We start from the raw sequence: 23,610 nt of genomic DNA, 5'->3' as shown, positions 1-23,610 counted from the left end.
GTTCTTCACCTGAGGTACTGTTTCTGGGTTAGCGGAGTCTGTAAGCTGAAGTGTATGTAACCCGAGGTCCCACTGTATTCACAAATTTTGCCTTATCTTCCCCTTAATTGTCTCCTACAGCACGTGTGTATATCAGTCCCACTGATGTTTTTAGTTTTGTTTACAATGTGTCTTCAAATAGTCTATAAATTTTCCCCATTCCATTTTTAAAAAGATAAATCTTTCCATTCCAACTGGTCGTTTTGAAAACTCTGTAACTGAGGAATAATAGTTCCTGGACAATCTTTTCCCTCCGTCCTCCCAATTCTTTTGCAAGCCTGACATCTGGGAGCCTTAGTGGCTGAAGACCTGGATAAAAATGCTTTAAATAAATAAAATAAATGAATAAGCTTCCTTTGTTTCTGCCGCCTAACTCAGAAGGAATGGGGAGAAGACCCAGTCGTTGTCTCCACTGTTCAACATTTGGGAATCAGAAACCCCTACAAACGACCAAGAGCTCTACCCTGGATCCCATAGCTGTCAACTTACAGAAAATAAGGGACCAGCAGCCTTGAAAATAAGGGACAAGCAGCCAAAATAAGGGACCTGCAGCCTCACCTGTTTCAGGCACTCCAGTCTTCCTGTCCTCCTGCAGTCTGGTCAAACTCATGCTGGTCGCTTCGAGAACACTGTCCAACCAACTTTGTAACCAGAGGTTCAACTGAATAGAATCTGAATCACATGCACCACAAGGCCTATGCAGCCTCAACTTAAGATGGCTCCCCGGCCTGGCCTTGCACTGCAAAGTTTGCATCAGCACATGCAACAAAATGGCGTCCAGCATTCAAAAACTTCCTCAGCTTGCATTAACTAGCCACATACAAGGCATGCAAGCTCCACCCCCTAGTCGTTCTTAGATTTCTTATTGGGTGAGCAACACAGCCAAGCAACACAGTTGGAGCCTCCCTCCTCCCTGGCCGGCAGGGAGGGAGGGAGAGGAGCTGCTTCCTTTGAAATTTAAGGGACATCATTTAAGGGACATCCATCAATAAGGGACAGCAGCGGGACATGGCGCTGGAATAAGGGGCTGTCTGTTCAAATAAGGGACACTTGACAGCTATGGGATCCTGGTCCACCTTCTGCCTGCCCCTGCTTCACAGTGGAGTGGAGGAGAGAAGGTACATTTCCCACGCAAATTGGGGCGTTTTATTTATTTTATCTGCTTATTTAACTTATATGCAGAATTCATCATGTGAAAGGCTGGGCTGGATGAATCCCAAGACAGAATTAAGATTGCCGGAAGAAATATCAACAACCTCAGATATGCAGATGACACAACCTTGATGGCAGAAAGTGAGGAGGAATTAAATAACCTTTTAATGAGGGAGAAAGAGGAGAGCGCAAAATATGGTCTGAAGCTCAACATCAAAAAAACAAAGATCATGGCCACTGGACCCATCACCTCCTGGCAAATAGAAGGGGAAGAAATGGAGGCAGTGAGAGATTTTACCTTCTTGGGCTCCATGATCACTGCAGATGGTGACAGCAGCCACAAAATTAAAAGACGCCTGCTTCTTGGGAGAAAAGCAATGACAAACCTTGACAGCATTTTAAAAAGCAGAGACATCACCTTGCCAACAAAGGTCCGTATAGTTAAAGCCATGGTTTTCCCAGTAGTGATGCATGGAATGAGAGCTGGACCATCACGAAGGCTGATCGCCGAAGAATGGATGCTTTTGAATTCTGGTGCTGGAGGAGACTCTTGAGAGTCCCATGGACTGCAAGAAGATCAAACCTCTCCATTCTGAAGGAAATCAGCCCTGAGTGCTCCCTGGAAGGACAGATCCTGAAGCTGAGGCTCTAGTCCTTTGGCCACCTCATGAGAAGAGAAGACTCCCTGGGAAAGACCCTGATGTTGGGAAAGATGGAGGGCGCAAGGAGAAGGGGACGACAGAGAATGAGATGGTTGGATGGTGTTCTTGAAGCTACCAGCATGAGTTTGACCAAACTATGGGAGGCAGTGGAGGACAGGAGTGCCGGGCGTGCTCTGGTCCATGGGGTCACGAAGAGTCGGACACGACTAAACAACAACAATTTATTTTATGCGCCTCTTGAAGGACACCCATTTCCAACAACCCCCATTTCCAATACCCTGCCCTGAGGCGAGGGCGCCCCCTTCTGCGGCGCCCCCTTTGCCCCAGCCCGGCTCAGGGCCTACCAGGCCTTGCCAAAGCCGGGGGCTCAAGTAACGGCCTGGCGGGGCCTGCCCTACGAAGCGCTGGGCTTCGCTCCTCCCGACAAGTCCCCGGGCTTGGCGCGAGCGCCGCGTAGCTCGGGCTCCCCCTGCTGGAGGCAGCCTTACCCTTCTTGATTCTGGGGACCATTCCGTACTCCCATTAAGTCGGAGGAACTACAACTCCCGGCATGCAAAGCGAGCGCATAGCCCTGGCGGGGCGGGTTTTAGCCTTCTCGATGTCGTTCCTCCTCCTCCTGCAGCCGTTCTTAAGACTACAACTCCCGACTGCCCGAGGGGGGGGCCCGGGGCGCGCGCCTCACCGGATATCCGGTGGGAAGGGAGGGTCCGGGGAGGGGTGTAGGAGCAGCTGCCCCGAGCTCTGCGTGGAAAGAGGATTTAGGGCAGGGGGTCGCCATGGTAAGAATGGGGTGGGGAAGGGCTTGAAATATGGGGCTCAGCCGGAGGGGGAGGGGAGGCAGGGTCAATAATGGGGGCCCTCAAATCCAGGGGTCCAGGGTGTGGGGAGGGAAAGGGGTTGCTGGTGGGAGAAATAATGATAATTCCAATTATGCCCGTTTTCAATGTTAGCATCTGCTGCAATGCTTCAAGTCAGCGCTGTTAAATCCCTAACGTATGGGGCAAGGTAGGCCTCTGGTGTTGTGTCCATGCTACTCTCAGGGTCATAAGCCCATGGCAAGCAGAATGAGCAGCAGGGCTCTGTGGCCGCATCCTGAAGCCAACCTTGCTAAGGCCATTGGCATAAAGGGTAAAGGTAAAGGGACCCCTGACCATTAGGTCCAGTCGTGGCCGACTCTGGGGTTGCGGCGCTCATCTCGCTTTATTGGCCAAGGGAGCTGGCGTACAGTTTCCGGGTTATGTGGCCAGCATGACCAAGCCGCTTCTGGCGAACCAGAGCAGTGCACGGAAATGCCATTTACCTTCCCGCCGGAGTGGTACCTATTTATCTACTTGAACTTTGAAGTGCTTTCACACTGCTAGGTTGGCAGGAGCAGGGACTGAGCAACGGGAGCTCACCCCGTCGCGGGGATTCGAACCGCCGATCTGATCGGCAAGTCCTAGGCTCAGTGGTTTAACCCACAGCGCCACCCGCGTCCAGAGCTTTAAATCACCTGGCGTGCCGCGCCAACCTTGCCATAGCGCAGTGGTTAGAGCACCTGCCAGGGAAGCAGAAGGTCGCCGGTTCAATACCAGGTAGGACTGGGAGAGGCTCCTTGCCTGAAATCCCAGAGGACTACTGCCAGGCCATTACAGGTAGGTAGCCGTGTTGGTCTGCCGTAGTCGAAACAAAATAATAATAATAAAATCCTTCCAGTAGCAAAATCCTTCCAGTAGCAGACCTTCCTTAGAGACCAACTAAGTTTGTCATTGGTATGAGCTTTCGTGTGCATGCACACTTCTTCACATGCACACGAAAGCTCATACCAATAACAAGCTTAGTTGGTCTCTAAGGTGCTACTGGAAGGGTTTTTATTTTTATTTTGCCAGGCTGTTGTTCTCGTCGTTGGATTACAACTCCCATCGTCCACTGATAGGGTGCCATGGTTAGGGATGATGGGAGCTGTAGTCCAGCAGCATCTGGGGACCAAAGGTTGAGGAAAGGCTGGAGTGGGCAGTACATGAGCAAGACAGGGCACAGGTTCTTCTGACTTGGTATAAGGCAGCTTTCTATGATCTTTTGCCCAAAGTGTGCAAGGGGTATGTGGGTTGGGGAGAGAGAGTATTTGTGGAGGAGAAGACTTTGAATGGTTGCTATGTGCTGCCTCCACTGTCGGAAGCAAGGATTTGGTGGGATAACAGTAAAGCTTTAAGTAGGCTTTCCCTGTGCTTGATCCAGGCATTTATGAAATATTAACTGTACATCTCTGGCTTTATCGTTCTGTATCATTTATATTGTTTTCATTGTTTCTAGAACATGTGCTTTACTTTTTCCTTGGGGGCTGCAAAGCAGTTTATAAATTTGCAAAATAAATAACAATCAACCGGAATCCTCCTCTTGATGCGCAACTTGGAGACCATGCATGGACTTAGTGGGATTTTCTGTTGGGAGGAAGGATGTGCAAGTGCTGCCCATAGTTGGAAAGTAGCCAGGAGATGGTGGTAGTGCCCCATTTGACTGGCACATGCAGAGGAGGTTGTTGTTGTTGTTCAGGGCAGAGAGCAGTCCATGCTCATGGAAGCTGCATCTTTTCTCCTTCCTATTCCCTTTTCCCCTGATCACCAAGTGCTCTCTAGGAAACCCAGCAAGTGGAATTATCCGGAAGTGCCAATATTTCCACTGCAACATATTATGGTTTGTAATCCAGTGACTTGAGTGTGGTGCATGGGTTGGCAAACTAAGGCCCAGGGGCCAGATCCGGCCCAATCGCCTGCAGACTGTCCGGGAATCAGCGTGTTTTTACATGAGTAGAATGTGTCCTTTTATTTAAAATGCATCTCTGGGTTATTTGTGGGGCCTGCCTGGTGTTTTTACATGACTAGAAGGATGTTTACCTTCCCGCCACAGCAATACCTATTTATCTACTTGTACTGACGTGCTTTTGAACTGCTATGTTGGCAGAAGCTGGGACAGATCAACAGGAGCTCACTCCGTCGCGGGGATTCAAACCAGGCTGACCCCCTGGTGTAGTGCATTGCAGACACAATGGGTTCAATATTATGGTGTGCCTTTAATAGAATCATAGAGTTTTAGAGTTGGAGGGGTCCAACCCCCTGCATTTTGAGGAACCTCAACTAAAGCATCCATGGCAGATGGCCATCCAACCTCTGCTTTAAAACCTCCATGAAAGGAGACTTCACAGTCTCCAGAGGGAGTCTGTTCTTTTGTGGTTGGTCGATCACATAAATCAAGGAATCTTAGTTGTAAGAGGATTAAACTGTTCTACATTTGCCTATGAATAAGATTATATTTCTGCAGGTAAAAATATACTTGTTTTATCTTGGCGAAAACCATTTTAGAAAAGGCATTCTGTTATCTTGCTTCCCATCTGCACTCAAATTAAAAACAAACTTTTTAGAAAAGTAAGTTGTGCTGCCTGATATAAGCCATCAAAACCTTTTGATTTGTGAAAAGAGTGGTTGTGATTTATTAACGAAATATTGCAAACACACACCGATTCTTGAGTTCATTAGAGTTTGTTACAACTTGTATTCACATAAAGAGTTCCTTGTCAAGTTATTTGAGCTGGATATTGTGAAGATCCTTTTTGGAAGTGGTCCACTTCATTTGAGTGGGGAGGAGACTGGACTCTTTCTGTGGCTTGGCTTGCTTGCTTGAGTTACCTGGAATCTTTACATTTCTTAATAGCTTGTGGTGTAGCTTCAAAGTAGATTTCTTTTTGGTTTCTTGATACTAGAATAACATGCAAATCATAGCCTGCTTTTTCTGGTTCAGATCTTGAATATCACTCATAAATATGTGCATTAAGATCTGATTTTATAATTTATTTATTTTTAAAAAAACCTATGCTCGGGCCTGAACACAGTAATCTTTGGAAGCATCTGTCATTGAGAATTCTGGAGAGAGATAACATGTTCATATGCTTGCGGATCTGTGGCATTTCCTCTCTAGTCAATTCTTGCGGGAGGAGAAATTCTAAAGGGAAGGATCTGTCTGTTAGTTGTGCAACTCTCATTTCCCTTGTGGCTTTTCCGTGGAAAGGCGTATCCACTACACAAGCTCGTTGGATAACAAGGGGCACTATCTGTTAATTTGGGTGTCTGCGTTTTATTTTTTTTAATGCAAAGAAACGCAAGCAGCCAAGCAGAGTCTTTTCCATGGGTGTTTCTGCTTACAGAATATTCGCTGACGTCTGCATATCGAAGGAGCGGAAGCTTCAATTCAGGCATGGTGTTTCACAGTGCAAGGGGATGTTACAGCCAGGACGCGGGTGGCACTGTGATCTAAACCACTGAGCCTCTTGGGCTTGCCAGTCAGAAGGACAGAGGTTCGAATCCCTGCGACGGAGTGAGCTCCTGTTGCTCTGTCCCAGCTTCTGCCAACCTAGCAGTTCGAAAGCACACCAGTACAAGTAGATAAGTAGGTACTGCTGCGGCGGGAACGTTAACGGCATCTCCGTGCGCTCTGGTTTCCATCACGGTGTTCCTTTGTGCCAGAAGCGGTTTAGTCCTGCTGGCCACATGACCCGGAAAGCTGTCTGCGGACAAATGCCAGCTCCCTCGTCCTGAATGTGAGATGAGCACCGCAACCCCATAGTCACCTTTGACTGGACTTAACCATCCAGGGATCCTATACCTTTTAAGGTAAAGGGACCCCTGACCATTAGGTACAGTCGTGACCGACTCTGGGGTTGCGGCGCTCATCTCGCTTTATTGGCCGAGGGAGCCGGCGTACAGCTTCTGGGTCATGTGGCCAGCGTGACTAAGCCGCTTCTGGTGAACCAGAGCAGTGCACGGAAACGCCATTTGCCTTCCTGCTGGACCAGTACCTATTTATCTACTTGCACTTTGACATGCTTTTGAACTGCTAGGTTGGCAGGAGCAGGGACCGAGCAACGGGAGCTCACCCTGTCACGGGGATTCGAACCGCCGACCTTCCGATTGGCAAGTCCTAGGCTCTGTGGTTTAACCCACAGCGCCACCCGCGTCCCTCACAGTGCCTTGATGGACCACATTGGCCCCTGCTGGAGATCGCAGGATGCCACCTGGTGTCAGAAGTGACCCATGCTGTGGGAGACAGAAGCTCAGGAGTGTGAGACCCATGCGTGCCTGCACTTTGGGCTGGAGCACAAAGATTCTTGTAGCGCCAGACTTGCAGTGCCCTGTGTTTCCCTGTAGCTTGCTCATTCCCTGAAAGCTTTTATGCCCAGGCAGCATCCTTTGGGAGGTGACAGAGCTCTGTATCTCCTGTAGGCTGCATTAGGACAGTGCTGTCATACTTGGGACCAGATCTCTCGGGAGGTGTGCCACCGCTGTCATGCCGCCTCTGTGATGAGGAAAGTGGATGGTGTGGATCAGGGGTCAGCAGCCTCTGGCGGTTCCCTCATTGCGAGAAGCAAAGCTACAGGGAACCAGGCAGAGGGCCTTCTCGGTAGTGGCGGCCGCCCTGTGGAACACCCTCCCATCAGATGTCAAGGAAATAAACAACTACCTGACATTCAGGAGACATCTTAAGGTAGCCCTGTTCAGGGAAGTTTTTAACGTGTGATATTTTATTGTATTTTTGGTTTCTATGGAAGCCGCCCAGAGTGGCTGGGGAGGCCCAGCCAGATGGGCGGGGTATAAATAATAAAATTATTATTATTATTATTATTATTATTATTATTATTATTATTATTAATTTTCAGCCATGGGCCGGTCCACCGTCCCTCCAACCATGTGGGGGCCGGACTATATTTTGAAAAATAATAATGAAGGAATTCTCATGCCCCACAAATAACCCAGAGATGCATTTTAAATAAAAAGACACATTCTACTCTTGTAAAAACACGCTGATTCCCGGACCGTCTGCGGGCCGGATTGAGAAGGCGATTGGCCCAGATCCAGTCCCCGGGCCTTAGTTTGCCTACTCATGTGCAAGAGCCTGTTTGAACCGGGAAGGGCGGGGTATACATAAAATTATTATTATTATTATTATTATTATTATTATTATTATTATTACCACCATGCATTCCAGCGGGTCTACTCTGAGTAGAACTTGCACTGGCTACAAACCACAGCCTTCTTGGGCTTCTTTAGATGTAGGAATCACTTCTGCAGGGGTCAGCAAACTTTCCCAGCAGGGGGCCAGTCCACTCTCCCTCAGACTTTGTGGGGGGCCAGACTATATTTTTTTTGGGGGGGGGATGAATGAATTCCCAAGCCCCAGGTTGCCTACCTACCCCTGGCGTGGATGCTTGTTCAGCCTCTTTTTATTTTTATTTTTTTGAAAAAGCAACATCATGCGATGCTGGAACAGATAGCCAGCCATCCCTTGTTTGTCTTTGCTGATTCTGCTGGGCTGGCTTTCTCGATACAGGGTGGGTCCCTTTCCTATCTCCTGAGCACACTCGGCATGAAGAGGCATGGATGGAGGCTGACCAGAAATAGCTGCTCTGTTCTTTAGGGACGCCCTCAAGCACAATCCATGCACAACACAGCAAAAGGAAGTCAGGGGGAGGAAAGCGGAAGGAAGCAGCTGGGAGATCTGGCAAGAGAGGCAGGAACCAGTGGCGTAGCGTGGGGGGTGCAGGGGGGGGGCCGGCCGCACCGGGCGTAACATCTGGGGGGGGCGCTCACACTCGCAGCTCTCTGCCCCTACCTGGCTCACTCAGTCTCTCTCACTGCAGTGCTGGCTGTGCTAATCCGAGCCGCTGGGTCACCGCCCACTGTGGAGGGCGGGGGTGCCAGGTGTGCGCTGCGGTTAGGGGCTGCCCAGGCGTGAGGTTAGGGGGCGCAAATTACTTGCCTTGCCCCGGGTGCTGACAACCCACGCTACGCCACTGTTCTGGTCAGGAGAGCCTTCAACAGCCCAGTTTCCCTCCCACCAGCCCTAGCCAAAATGTGGGGGGGTGTTGTTGTGCGTCCAAAGGGCACCAGGTTGGCAAAGGCTGAGTTTCAGCATTAAACCGCCCCCATGTTGGGAGGAAGACTCGGAACCCCTGTGAATGTTTGGATTTTCCAAAAAGTTAAAATCTGCATGGCTGTTATCCCTTAGACTAGTGTGCCGCCGGACGTTGCCTAGTGTGCCGTGGGAGGGAGGCGGGCGAGTCGGGCTAATCCTCCGGCCCCGCTCCCCCGGGGAACGTGCCCCGTCATCCGCTTCTGCCTTGCTCCCTGTGACAGGAATTCCCCAAACTGCATCAGCATCTGCCGCTTGCCCAGCAGCCCCGGCGCTGCCTTGCGCCCTGCGCCCCCGCCATCCTCGGCGCAGGGAGCGAGGGGCGCGCAGGCAGGCGCTGCCCGGCGGAGCGACGGCTCCTTCCGAGCGGCTGGCAGTGTCTGGGCATGACTGGCCTCCCGCCTGGTCCCGCGGCGGCTGCAGACGCGGCCGAAGCAGCGCAGGGAAGGAGACGCCCGGCCGCCCAGCCCAGCCCCGCACGCTCCCACTCTCTCTCGGCGGCCGGGGAGCGGGGCCAAAGCGGGCCCCCACCTGAGTGGCGGCTGCGTGAGCCAATAGGCGAGCTGGGGCAGAGGGGGAGGCGGGGCTCCGGAGAACAAAGGAGGGAGGGGGCACCCGGGAGAAGGGGGCGGGGCGGGAGGAGCGGGGAGCGCGGCACTGCGCCCGGGACGCCCCAGTTCCGCCGGGTTAGAAGCCGGCGGCCTACCTCTGCTGGCCGTGGAAGGCAGCCAGGTCTGGATCGCGCCCCGAGAGTGGCGGGGTCCGCGCACAGCCTGCCCTCCAGGCTGGGAAGTGGCTCCTAGGCTCCGCCTGAAGCCACGCAGAGCCCGCAAGGCGCCCTCGGCGCAACTTGGCCGGGGCAAAAGGCGAAGCTCTGGAGGGAAAGGCGGCCGGATTCCCCTCCTCGGCGGGTCCGGTGGTCTCCCGCCTCCTCTGAGGAAGGGTCTCTTCTTCAGCTTTTCTGATCCTTCGTGGCCCCGTTGGGAGAAGCCGAAATAAATAATGGCCGTGCCATTAAAGTTCTCTCTTTTATAAAAGGGATCCTAATAGAATCGTAGAGTTGGAAGGGATCCCCAGGGCTATCCAGTACTGTACAACCCCTGCAGTGCAGGAATCTCAGCCATAGCATCCATGGCAGACAGACATCCCACCTCTGCTTAAAAACCTCCAAGAAGGGAAAAACCTCCCGAGGGAGACCATTCCCCTGTTGAACAGCCCTTACCAGCAGAAAGTTCTTTCCCATGTTTAGTCAAAATCTTTATTGTAACGTGAATCCACTGGTTCGAGTCCTACCTTCTCTACCTTCTATTCTGTTACTATTTTTTTATTTTTTTTTTACATAAGTAAAAAGTGACCTTTCCCCATCTGGCATGGTGGTGTGCCTCGAGATTTTTTCCATGAAACAAGTGTGCCTTTGCCCAAAAAAGGTTGGGAAACACTGCCTTAGACTGGCCCTCAGGCTAATTTGGAAAATGGGTGATCTCAGGTGTGGTCTCTGATTTGCATCTTTGCAAGCCTCTGAGTAATAGGACAACACAGTGCCCCCCCCAAAAAAGGAAGGGGATCATTCAATGGGAATGTGAAGGCGTTTCGGAGGCCTAATCCGGTTGGTTTAATCCGGCCCCCTGTGTCAGTTTATTTCTTGGGGGGAAATCCTAAAAAAACTTTGATAACCTCAATCCTAAAAAAAGGTCAAAAACCTTGGCTGGCCCTTTGGTCTACCCTCACGGCCCTTCATTTCATCAAATCTGGCCCTCTTTGAAAAAAGTTTGGACACCACTGCTGTACAGGCTTGCTTGGGCATAAAGCCTGCTGAGCTTAAAGTGAGCGTTAAACTATAAGCTGTAATTCTTGGGAGGCTCTGTAATAGAATCATAGAATCATAGAGTTGGAAGAGACCACAAGGGCCATCGAGTCCAACCCCCTGCCAAGCAGGAAACACCATCAGAGCACTCCTGACATATGGTTGTCAAGCCTCTGCTTAAAGACCTCCAAAGAAGGAGACTCCACCACACTCCTTGGCAGCAAATTCCACTGTCGAACAGCTCTTACTGTCAGGAAGTTCTTCCTAATGTTTAGGTGGAATCTTCTTTCTTGTAGTTTGGATCCATTGCTCCGTGTCCGCTTCTCTGGAGCAGCAGAAAACAACCTTTCTCCCTCCTCTATGTGACATCCTTTTATATATTTGAACATGGCTATCATATCACCCCTTAACCTCCTCTTCTGCAGGCTAAACATGCCCAGCTCCCTTAGCCGTTCCTCATAAGGCATCGTTTCCAGGCCTTTGACCATTTCCCCACATTGTGGGAAATGAATGACAACTGTCCCAAGGCATCCATGCCTTGAGGAGGAGGCCTGTTGCTTCTTTGTGCGAGTGCCTGCTCGGTCCTTGCTTCTTTCCACTCAGCCTTTTTTTTTGGGGGGGGGGGCGAAGCCACAATGTGTGTGTGCATTAGTTACGCTTGGCCCAGCCATTCACGGTGCAGAGGCTTGTTCCCAAGGTAGGCAGACCTTTATCTCTGAGTGAGCAGCAGCTCTTGGCTTATGTCCAGTGTTAGAAACTCAGATAAATAAGCTAATTGCCAAATAGCACCTTAAAGCTAGGTTACGGTCGCTGTGAAATGTCTAGGTGCCTTTCTTTTGCAATGTGATTTTTGTGTTGTTGTTCCTCATTTCATTTCTATTTTTTTCCAATTTTTCTTATTGATTTTAATTAGTTTTACTACATCAGACATTAAAACAAACGAAAAAAACATACATCACACATACACACAAAAAAGAAATACATAAAAAAAGAAAAATAATAATAAAGAAAACAAAAGAAAAAACATCTCCTAACATAAGATACCAACAAATTAGGTTACATTTACTAAATAACACACAACACTAATTGACTTCCCTTCATCTCAATTTCAGAATATATTATATGATTTTTTATCTGCAGTTTCTTTTCCTTAAGAAACTCTTTACATCACAAGTGTTACGTCATACCTACTGTAATTTTTAGATTTTTTACCTCTGTTTCCATGTATGTCATAATTTTTTTCCATTCTTTGTTAAACTTTATGTCTTTTTGACTTCTTATTTTCTGTGTCATTTTTGCCAATTCTAAATAATCAAATAGTTTGGATTGCCACTCGTTTATAGTTGGGATTTTTGATGTCTTCCAATTCTGCGCTATTAGAGTTCTAGCAGCCACTGTCGCGTACTGAAAGAGTGTTTGATCTTCCTCATTTCATTTCTATACCGCTTTATATTTTAAAGGAAAAAAACTCAAAGCGGTTTGCAACACATTAAAAGAATCCGGAATAAAACAAATTCAAGCTTCCGGGAAAATATTTCAGAGCCTTCTCTAAGTGATATTTTGCTTTTCCCATATTTATTTACCTATCTAATTTATATAGCTGCCCCATAGCAGAAGTACTCTAGGAAGACAGTCTGGTGCAGTGGTTAGAATGTCAGAGTAGGGCCTGAGAGATCGGAGATTATTTGCCAGCCTGGAATTCAGAGATCTCCACATGGTCGCAATTGAACCTGTGCCAGTTGCAAAACGCACCTGGCGCCTGGGGAATTTCGAACATTGCTTGTGTCCTGATGAGAAAGGATACTCCGACAGTAACCATAGGCAATTCTCTACCCCTGCACGCTTTACAAACAAATACCCAAGAGCAAAGGTTATTCTCAGCTGTAATTTGTCCCAGTAGTCTGGCGAGTGCTTATTAAATCCCATGGATCTTTGACGCTGCTTTCTTCCCCCCTTCGGCAGATTCGCTTTATTCTGATCCAGAACCGTGCTGGCAAAACGCGTCTGGCCAAGTGGTACATGCAGTTTGACGATGACGAGAAGCAGAAGCTCATTGAGGAGGTTCATGCTGTTGTGACTGTGCGGGACGCAAAGCACACCAACTTTGTCGAGGTAATGCTTCTGTTTGCTGGCAGCTTTCCTTTGCGTATGAAGCTGTCGTGCTTTTGCCTTCCGCAGGCCGAACTGGCTTTGGCGGAGGGGATTGAAGGGCAGAGAGTCTCTTAGGAACCTTTAGCTGTAACATGGCTTGGGTTACCTGCCATCCTTTGCTGTGTGAGCACCCCCTTGCCTGATCTCTGTGTTTCTGAGTACAGTCATACCTCATGTTGCATTTGCTCCAGGTTGCGCGTTTTCAGGTTGCATCCCGCGGCGACCCGGAAGTAATGGAACAGGTTACTTCTGGGTTTTGCCACTCGCGCATGCACAGACACACAAAATGACGTCATGCGCAGAAGCGGCGAATTGCGACCTGTGCGTGCGCAGATGCGGGTTGCGTTCTTTTCAGGCTGCAAACAGGGCTCCGGAACAGATCCCGTTCGCAACTAGAGGTACTACTGTACCATGTGTTTCTCCAGGGGTCACAAAGTCCTGGAGGCAGCTTCCACTACAGCATAAAACACCAGCAAAAGCCTCTACAGTGGTACCTTGGGTTACATCCGCTTCAGGTTACAGACGCTTCAGGTTACAGACTCTGCTAACCCAGAAATATTACCTTGGGTTAAGAACTTTGCTTCAGGATAGGAACAGAAATCGTGCTCTGGCGGTGCGGCGGCAGCAGGAGGCCCCATTAGCTAAAGTGGTGCTTCAGGTTAAGAACAGTTTCAGGTTAAGTACGGACCTCTAGAACAAATTAAGTTCTTAACCAGAGGTACCACTGTATCTATCTGTATTTATGCCAGTTAGGAATTTGAAGGACAAGGGGAAGAACACACTGCTATTTACTTATTGGAAGTATTTTTTATCCTGCTCTTTGGCTAAAAAGGCTCTCGGAGCTGTTAAAAAACCACCGTGATTATAATCTAAAGTAATCTTAGAAGTGCATATTCTCTGAATGCCAAACTCTGTTACAATGGAACCTCGGTTTCTGAACGTAATCCATTCCGGAAAACCGTTTGACTTCCAAAACGTTCGAAAACCCAAGGATCAATGGGCGGTTGGCAAAATCCATTGGAAAAAATTGAGAAACACGCCTCGGAAGCCGTTTGACTTCCGAGGCACGTTCGAAAACGGAAGCAATTACTTCTGGGTTTTTGGTGTTCGGGTTCCGAATTGTTCAGCTTCCAAGATGCCCGAAACCAAGGTTCCACTGTACTTGTATTGGCACCTGCAGTTGCACAGCAAGCGAGAATAAAGACCTTTTTAATGGGTCATAGAACCATAGAATCATAGAACTGTAGAGTTGAAAGGAACCCCAAAGGCTCTGGTCCGGCCCTCTGCAATGCGGGAATCCCAGCTAAAGGTTGGAACCTCTGCATATTGAGGTCATTTTTGTATAGTCCTTCAATGCTAGGTGGATAGCAATAGGAGCCCTTCCCCTTCCCAGCCTCCACAGTCCTACCCTAACCTGCAGTAGACACTATCTTGTGCTTCTATCCAGTGATCGCTATTTTCACCACCTTTTCTCTCTCTCTCTCCCTGCCCCCCCCCCCAGTTCCGCAACTTCAAAATTATCTACAGGCGCTACGCAGGGCTTTATTTCTGCATTTGTGTGGATGTGAACGACAACAACCTCGCCTACCTAGAAGCCATTCACAACTTTGTGGAGGTGAGTAGTGCCTGCAGGCTTAAGTCTGCGCCCTAAGAATGCCCACGCATGTGTGCTTTCACACCCAGGCATGTGCATGAATATGTACAGTATGCATTTGATAAGTGGCGCCCCTGTGCAGATGAGGTGGTAAATTATTTCTGAACGGTACCACTTTAGACCCTGGGTGGAGGATTGTGTGAGCAAGTGCTCCTTTCCTCCATACCTTCTTGAGTAAGAAACTTTTTTATTTTACTTTTTAAACCCCACACAATTAGGAATACGGAAACAGATTACAGTCATACAGTCATACCGCATGTTACGTTTGCTTCATGTTACGTTTTTTCAGGTTGCGTCCTGCAGCGACCCAGAAGTACCAGAAAGGGTTAGTTCCAGGTTTCTCCGCTCGTGCATGCACAGACGTCCAAAATGACATCACGCATGCGCAGACGCACAAAATGACATCACACGCATGCACAGAAGCGGTGAATCACAACCCGCATGTGTGCAGACGTGCCGCTGCGGGTTGTGTTCCTTTCATGTTGCGAACGGGCCTCTGGAATAGATCCCGTTCGCAACCAGAGGTACCACTATACCTTGGTTCTCAAACTTTTTTGATTCTGTGCAGGAGACACCCATTCTGTACTCTGATTGGAGACGGGAATTTTTGCTTCCATCAGGGCCACATTCCCTTGGGTGTCATCTGTCAGGGCTGCTGCTCACGACAATCTCTCGGACTGCATTTGCACCACAAATATTAAAGCACTATGATTCCACTCTAAACAGCCACAGCTTCCCCCCCAAAGAATTATGGGACCTGTACAGCGGTACTTTGGTTCTCAAACTTAATCGTTCCAGAAGTCCGTTCCAAAACCAAAGCGTTCCAAAACCAAGGCACGCTTTCCCATAGAAAGTAATGCAAAATGGATTAATCTATTCCAGACTTTTAAAAACAACCCCTAAAACAGCAATTTAACATGGATTTTACTAGCTAACGAGACCATTGATCCATAAAATGAAAGCAATAAACAATGTGCTGCAGTCACACAATCAATCAGAAGCTGAACTTGGTTCCACACAGTCACAAAAACAAAAAGAGCCACAAAAACGCAAAACAAATAGCTAAAACAGACAGACATCAGCGTAACACTCACTCAAAGCGGAAGTGTGGCACTCAAATCGGAAGCGTAACACTCAAAACGGAGCACGTTTGGCTTCCGAAAAATGTTCGCGAACCGGAACACTTACTTCCAGGTTTGCAGTGTTTGGGTTCCAAGTTCTTTGAGAACCAAGGTGTTTTGAGAACTAGGGTACCACTGTAGTTGAAAATACAAGAGCTACCTAATCAAGGAAGATTTGATTGAGACAGAACTGAAGAGACATAATCCTTTGTTTCTATAAAACAATCAGATCAATATACCCAAAATTCTGCTATTTTGATAGCATCACCATGTGTGAATCTGGGCCCTTTACTGCCGCTGGTTTATACTTACTTAAACTCAACCTTTGATGGGTTTGTTTCTCCGTATAAAACATGTCAGAAACTTTAGTTGTTTGCTTCCTTACATTAAAATAAAAAATTGCCCCAATCTCCCTGCGCAGTATGAGGCCAGGAACTCTTCTCCTAGACAGGCTATCTCCTTAATATATTACTTTTATGGATACATATATTCCCCCGCAACCCCACCACAGGGAGATATCCTGCAATGCCATTTCCCCAGGACAGGGGTCTGCAACCTTTAAGACAAAAAGAGCCACTTGGACCCGTTTCCGAAGAAAAAACAACAACTGGGAGCCGCAAAACCATTGCGACATTTAAAACAAATATATCTCCAGAGCCACGATCTGACAGCGGGCGGGAAGGTGACGTCGGGACGGTGCGTGACTAACGCACGCACCGCCCCCATGCGACATCACAGCCAGTACAGCGCCCGCCACAGTGAGGAGTATCGGGGCGCACAATGCGCCTCCTCCCCTCGCTAGTATCCGTCCCGGAGCAGCGGCAAAGATGTAAAAGAGCCACATGCGGCTCCGGAGCCGCGGGTTGCAGACCCCTGCCCCAGGACATGCGCGTACCTGCAGTCTGAGGGAACAGAGCCAAGCGGCAGTTTAAGGAGTTCCTCCATCGTCTTTTGGGGAAGCAGGCCATAGCTTAGCCAACACCTCCCAAAGCATCCCATTTTCTGGGTACCACGGAAGGCCCCTGTGTCTCCCCACTGCACTCTTTTAAGATGAGTTGAGAAGACCCTCTCAAAGACAACTGCATCTGTTTGCTAGATGGTGACAGGAAGTTGCCCCACCCCTAGCTGCCTCCTTGGTCCTGAGATGATAAGGGCAGTTCCCTTCCTGCCTCCCCCCTTGGAAAGCACATGCAGCTGAAGGAGAAAATTGGAATAGTGACATCATCATCATCATCATCATTTAATTATTAATACACTGCCCATCTGGCTGGGTTTCCCCAGGTACTCTGGGTGGCTTCCAACCGAATACAGTGGTACCTTGGGTTACATACGCTTCAGGTTACAGACTCCTCTAACACAGAAATAGTACCTCGGGTTAAGAACTTTGCTTCAGGATGAGAACAGAAATCGTGCTCTGGCGGTAGCAGGAGGCCCCATTAGCTAAAGTGGTGCTTCAGGTTAAGAACAGTTTCAGGTTAAGAACGGACCTACAGAACGAATTAAGTACTTAACCCGAGGTGCCACTGTATTGTCTGTTCAAAGTGGCAGAGATAAGGGTCTTTTCCTGATCCTTTTCACTGGACATGCCGGAACTGTGCAAAATTAGCACTCCACCCCTGAGCTACGACTGGCCGTGCAAATATTAGGCAAATATTGTGGCCCCCCAGAATCATGACTACCTTCCTCCTCCTCTCTTCCCAGGTGCTGAATGAATATTTCCACAACGTCTGTGAGCTCGACCTCGTCTTCAACTTCTACAAGGTGGGCTTTTGTTCCCTGACCCTTTTCCAATAAGGCAGAACGAGGAAGGAAAACAAACCACGCTTGTGGATAAAAAAAAACCTTGGGGCTCTCGTTTATTTTATTTAGCCTGACAATCCATATGCCGCATGATTACAGGCACTGCACAGTGAGTTTAAGAGGTACCGTTTTTTTCGCCCCATAGGGCGCACCGGCCCATAGGGGGCACCTAGTTTTTTTGGGAGGGGGAAATAAAGGGGGGGAATTATTTCCCCCCCAGAACTGGCTGCTCTCCGCAAGCCGTGGGAGCCCTCCCACGGCTTGCGCAGGGCTACCCAAAGCCTGGGCATGACTGCTCAGCGCGCCCAGGCTTTGGGATAGAGGCAGATCTCTGCAAACTGTGGGAGGGCTCCCGTGGCTTGCGCAGAGCTACCTGAAGCCCGGGGCGCAACTGCTCAGCACGCCCCAGGCTTCGGGATGCAGGCAGCTCTCCACAAGCCGTGGCAGCCCGGCTGGAACTCCTGCGGGCTCCCAAGGCTTGTGGATAGCTTCCGCACCGACCCCTCTCTCTCTCCAGGCTTCAGTGAAAGCCTGCACTCGCCCCATAGGACGCACCCAGATTTCCCCTTCATTTTTGGAGGGGGAAAAGTGCGTCCTATAGGGCGAAAAATACAGTAAATTCAATGAAAAACTAACCATAAGATTGGAATTGACTGAAAAGGGCCACTGAAATAAAAAGGGAAGACTGCCGGTTTGGTACACACTATTGCCATCCTTAAAGGTGTTGTGCTTTGCTAAGTCTGTGCACCTACATGGGTCATGTGTTCATAGTCTTTTTAATTAAATTAAATTAAATTAAAGCTGCTATACCAGCTGCACTGGCTCCCGGTGGAGTACAGGATCAGGTTCAAGGTACTGGTTTTAACCTTTAAAGCCCTCTACGGCCTAGGACCCTCGTACCTATGTGACCGCCTCTCCTGGTATGTCCCATGGAGAACCTTGCAGTCTTCAAACAAAAACATCTTGGAGGTCCCGAGCCACAGAGAGGTTAGGCTGGCCTCAACCAGAGCCAGGGCTTTTTCGGCTGTGGCCCCGATCTGGTGGAACGCTCTGTCACAAGAGACTAGGGCCCTGCAGGACTTGACAACTTTCCGCAGGGCCTGCAAGACGGAGCTGTTCTGCCAGGCCTTTGGCCAAGTCACAGTCTGACCCCCTCCTTCGGTAATCCTCACAGAACTGTAGCCCAATTGTTGCCATGAATGTGATTTTGAATTGATTTAAAATTGAATTGATTTTAGAATGTTGTGTTACTTTGATTGTTGTTAGCCGCTCTGAGCCCGGCTTCGGCTGGGGAGGGCGGGATATAAATAAAATTTTATTATTATAATAAAACTAAAATAAATACCGTATTTTTTGCTCTATAAGACTCACTTTTTCCCTCCAAAAAAGCAAGGAGAAATGTGCATGCGTCTAATGGAGCGAATGCAGGCTGCACAGCTATCCCAGAAGCCAGAACAGCAAGAGGGATTGCTGCTTTCACTGTGCAGCAATCCCTCTTGCTGTTCTGGCTTCAGAATATTTATTTTCTTGTTTTCCTCCTCCAAAAACTAGGTGCGTCTGGTGGTCTGGTGCGTCTTATAGAGCGAAAAATACGGTAATTGAGGAAAATGCTGTTTCTGAGACAGTCAGGGCACAGCGCCAGCAAAGAACGGGGCAGGGTGGCCTGCTGGTGCCAGCCCTGCCCACAAGGTGGTGTTAGACAGCTGCCTAAGGCTGCACTTTATGAAGCTGCATCTGATTCAGCGGCCGCTGAAAGAAGCTTCTGGGTTCCTGGCCTCGCTTCTGGCACCTTGGGAGGAGGAGGAGCAGAGTGGGGGTCAAGGAAGGGTGAGGCCTAGGAGTGAGACATCCAACCGTGGTGGGACTTGAGACATACCCAGCGTGCAAAAGGCCAAATTTCCCTGGTAGCTGGAGGCCCAGAATTCATGCACCACAAGGAGCAAGGAAGAGCTTCCAAGGGGAGGAAAGGCCTTGCTGTGGAGCAGGAGGCATGAAGAGGGGCCCAGTCCGGACGTTTAGGAAGCTACAACCAGCTGGGCAAAACCTGGACCTTGCTGGTACCTCACCGGTACCGGTCGGAGCAGTGTTGAGTCCTGCACTTGGGCCATTTGCTACCAGAGGGTGGCTCTGCCTTGCACCCCTTAATAATAATAATGTTATTGTTTATACCCCGCACATCTGGCTGGGTTTCCCCAGCCACCCTGGGCAGCTTACAACGTACAGTGGTATCTTGGTTCTCAAATTTAATCCGTTCCGGGAGTCTGTTCGACTCCCAAAAGGGTTTGAAAAGCAAGGTGCGGCTTCATATTGGCTGCAGGAGCTTCCTGCACTCAATTGGAAGCTGCGCCGGACATTCGGCTCCTGAAAAACGTTCGCAAACCAGAACACTCACTTCCGGGTTTACGGTGTTCGGGAACCGATTTTTTCGAGAGCCAAGCAGTTTGACTACCAAGGTACCACTGTATATAAAAAAGAGAAGAATACAGTGGTACCTCGGGTTACAAATGCTTCAGGTTACAGACTCCGCTAACCCAGAAATAGTACCTTGGGTTACCAGAAGTAGTACTACCAGAAGTAGTACCTTGGGTTAAGAACTTTGCTTCAGGATGAGAACAGAAATTGTGCTTTGGCAGCGCAGCAGCAGCGGGAGGCCCCATTAGCTAAAGTGGTGCTTCAGGTTAAGAACAGTTTCAGGTTAAGAACGGACCTCCGGAACGAATTAAGTTCTTAACCCGAGGTGCCACTGTATCAAACATTAAAAACTTCCTTTGCTCCCTTTTGGAAAGGTGGCCCAGAAGTCCAGACACACGCTGCTTTGGATTCTTTCTAGTGGATTCCCCCACAGCGCCCCCTTTCTTAGAGGAGGAACACCTGTATTTTCTCTTGCAGGTTTATACCGTGGTAGACGAGATGTTCCTAGCCGGTGAGATCCGAGAGACCAGCCAGACGAAGGTTCTGAAGCAGCTCCTCATGTTGCAATCCTTGGAATGAGGAGCAGTGAAGTAGATCGCCTCGGATCTCCCCCTGGCAAGATCCTGCCGCTACCCCCCCCCTCCAGGGCTCATCTTTCTTCACCCCTGTCCCCTGAATCAGTGACTTGCCCGGAGCAAATTTTTGCCACTTAACCTGTAGCTGGAGGTTTGCGGGAAGCGAGGGGGGCATCTTGAATGGGCATTCCTAGTTCGGATTCCTAGCCGCGCTTCCTCCTGCATGGGCCGAACGTGCGAAGGGGGCGGAGAGGCCGCGGGTTGGGTCTGGGTTGCTTTTCTGGAAAAGGGTGAGAGTGGGGAAGTGGAGATAGCTGCCGTCATCCCACCCTCCCTGTGCTACCATCCCAACACAACCTTCTGTCTCTGCCCTCCATGTCACCAGCCTGCTGCCCACCCCTCCCCATCCATTCACATAAGAAAAAAACGTGTTGTGCCGTGTCTGCCGTAGAAGAGGGACCATAAGTGTGTGTGAGTGCGCGTGATGAGTGTTTGTAATGCCAGTAAAGTGATGTACCGATAAAATAAAGCATCTATGGGACACTTAAACCCCCACCAATAGAGTATCGTGTATGTTTGATAGGAATCATAGAATCATAGAGTTGGAAGAGACCACGAGGGCCATCGAGTCCAACCCCCTGCCAAGCAGGAAACACCATCAGAGCACTCCTGACATATGGTTGTCAAGCCTCTGCTTAAAGACCTCCAAAAAAGGAGACTCCACCACACTCCTTGGCAACAAATTCCACTGTCGAACAGCTCTTACTGTCAGGAAGTTCTTCCTAATGTTTAGGTGGAATCTTCTTGTAGTTTGGATCCATTGCTCCGTGTCCGCTTCTCTGGAGCAGCAGAAAACAACCTTTCTCCCTCCTCTATGTGACATCCTTTTATATATTTGAACATGGCTATCATATCACCCCTTAACCTCCTCTTCTCCAGGCTAAACATGCCCAGCTCCCTTAGCCGTTCTTCATAAGGCATCGTTTCCAGGCCTTTGACCATTTTGGTTGCCCTCCTCTGGACACGTTCCAGTTTGTCAGTGTCCTCCTTGAATTGTGGAGGGCGTTCCTGGAGCCTTAGGATGGTTTCACCTGGCGCTTGGAAGCCTTGGCACCAAATACACGTCGTAGGTTAATAAGAAGCCGCGTACAGTAATGGCAGGTTTCCAGTTGCTGGGAACCACAGGAGGACAGAGCGCTCTTGTTCTCAAATCCTACTTGGGGGTTTTTCCATGGGCATCCGACCAGCCACTGAGAACAGGCGTTGCGAGGTGGGGGGTACCTCAGCCTTACAAACTACTTGGGCATCCAGAATACTTATTTATTTGTGGTGTTCACCTCCCACCTTTGACTTCCAGGTGATCAAGGGTGTGTGTGTGGCTCCTCTCTCATTTATTTATTTATTTTTATAAATATTTTATTAAGTTTTCACTATAGAAAATCATTCAAGAAAATATACCAAGACAAAGAAAATACAAAATCACAAAAAACAATACAATACAAAAATACAAACATTGAACACATCAAAAGAAGAAGAAAAAAGAGATAAGAACACATATATTAACAAAAAACAGAAATTCCCTCTTTCTTAATTTCTCATCTTCAATTAACTTATTTTCCCGACTTCCTCACGTCTCCCGTTCTTGTATCCCTTTTAGAAATTAATTCAGCAAATTCATATCCTATTAATTTATCTGTTGTTAATCCAATCTTACATTTTACTTTGTTGCTAAAGCCCCTCCGATTCATTTCAATGTCCTCAACATTCAAAAATTTTACAATATTTCTGCAAATAAATTTTAAATTTCTTCCAATCTTCCTCCACCGTCTCCTCTCCCTGGTCTCGGATTCTGCCAGTCATTTCCGCCATCTCCATATAGTCTATTAGTTGCATCTGCCAATCTTCCAAGGTGGGTAGATCTTGTGCTCTCTCATTTAATTTCTACAACAGCCCTGTGTGGTAGTCTAGGCTGAGAGGTAGTGCCTTTGGCCCAAGATCACCCAGTGAGCTTCTGGGCAAAGTGGGGATATGAACTACTGTCTTCTGAACTTTAAAATGGAAAGCGTAATGCTGGTGGTCAACAAAAGAGGTTCAAAGACTCTCTCAAGGCAAATCTAAAGAAATGTGGTACAGCGGTACCTCGGGTTACAGGCACTTCAGGTTACAGACCCTTCAGGTTACAGACTCCGCTAACCCAGAAATAGTACCTCAGGTAAAGAACTTTGCTTCAGGATGAGAACAAATCGTATTCCGGTGGTGTGGCTGCAGCAGGAGGCTCCATTAGCTAAAGTGCTTCAGGTTAAGAACAGTTTCAGGTTAAGAACAGACCTCCAGAACGAATTAAGTTCTTAACCCGAGTTACCACTGTATAAACACCGACAACTGGGAAACACTGACCTGCGAGTGCTCCAGTTGGAGAGCAGCCTTTACCAAAAGTGTCATGGGCTTTGAAGACACTCGAACTCAGGATGCAAGGGCGAAACGTGCTAAGAGGAAGGCACACTTGGCAAATCCACACCATGACCAACTCCCGCCCGGTAACCAATGTCCCCACTGTGGAAGGACGTGTGGATCCAGAATTGGCCTCCACAGTCACTTATGGAAGACAATCTTACTTAGCTACGAGCGATCGCCAAAGAGAGAGGGAGAGGGATGAACTCCGGTCTCGCAGGTCCCTCTGACCCTCTAACCACTATACCACACTGACAATTATTATCTGTAATCAAAGTTTTAACTCCCCCCCCCCTTTTCCCTGCCTCCCCTTCCCAGCACGGGCAGCATCAGAGGTTCTGCTAGTGTCTACGCCTTGGCAGAAGCAGAGGGGAACTGCAGACTTTTTCAGACGTGCACATGTGATGAGTTATCAGGGTTTAGCATATATCCCAGTAGCTGAACACTCCCGCATGCTTGAGAGAGGACTTCTCCACCATGCGCCCTTCATGCGAAGGGTTTGGTTACACCTTTGGTGGTTTTGCATGCAACCCTAGAGCCGCCTAAAGGTCAGGGCGACCCAGTAGCAGCACATCTTTATTTGAAAGCAGTATTTAAACAGGAGGGTCATGAGGCTGCAGATAGACCTTGATTGCCTCTCCGAAGGGCAGGTGATTTTGTATATTGCATCCTTATTTGCCTTTATATGACTGTCACAGGAGCATGAGGAATTGAGCCCGGAGCCAAGCCTACAGAAGTCTGCCCTCGGCCCCACATGGATCGGAGCCAAGTGTCCCAGTGTGGCTTCTGGTGACCTATTGCAAAGTTCAGCAGAGTTTATGGAGCTGTGTGTTGTTTTTGTCAAAGGCCA

The 23,610-nt window shown here is 48.8% G+C and overlaps 1 protein-coding gene and 1 long non-coding RNA gene across 2 annotated transcripts; both read left to right on the top strand.

Moving 5' to 3' along the window:
* The first annotated feature begins 2,489 nt into the window (after positions 1-2,489).
* AP2S1 (adaptor related protein complex 2 subunit sigma 1) lies at positions 2,490-20,864 on the top strand. Its single transcript, XM_082231413.1, has 5 exons — positions 2,490-2,632; positions 12,559-12,708; positions 14,249-14,362; positions 17,224-17,283; positions 20,212-20,864. Exons 1-5 carry the CDS (start codon positions 2,630-2,632, stop codon positions 20,311-20,313), a joined length of 429 nt encoding a protein of 142 aa, XP_082087539.1. The 5' UTR covers positions 2,490-2,629; the 3' UTR covers positions 20,314-20,864.
* LOC309535936 lies at positions 8,075-10,279 on the top strand. The gene is made up of 3 exons (XR_014221446.1): positions 8,075-8,410; positions 8,687-8,876; positions 10,220-10,279. It is a non-coding gene; the product is annotated as an uncharacterized lncRNA (long non-coding RNA).
* Positions 20,865-23,610: the final 2,746 nt, after the last annotated feature.

The sequence above is a fragment of the Podarcis vaucheri genome, assembly GCF_965113315.1.
Source record: "Podarcis vaucheri genome assembly, chromosome: 7".
NCBI classification, from domain to species: Eukaryota; Metazoa; Chordata; class Lepidosauria; order Squamata; family Lacertidae; genus Podarcis; species Podarcis vaucheri.
The sequence above is the reverse complement of the archived record's forward strand: the minus strand, read 5'-3'. Positions and strand labels throughout refer to the sequence as shown.

Bases quoted from the DNA above. Each gene is read 5' to 3' on its own strand.
- AP2S1 (XM_082231413.1), top strand. The intron at 12,709-14,248 runs GTAATGCTTCTG...CCCCCCCCCCAG, and splicing joins AGCACACCAACTTTGTCGAG to TTCCGCAACTTCAAAATTAT. The intron at 17,284-20,211 runs GTGGGCTTTTGT...TTTCTCTTGCAG, and splicing joins TCGTCTTCAACTTCTACAAG to GTTTATACCGTGGTAGACGA.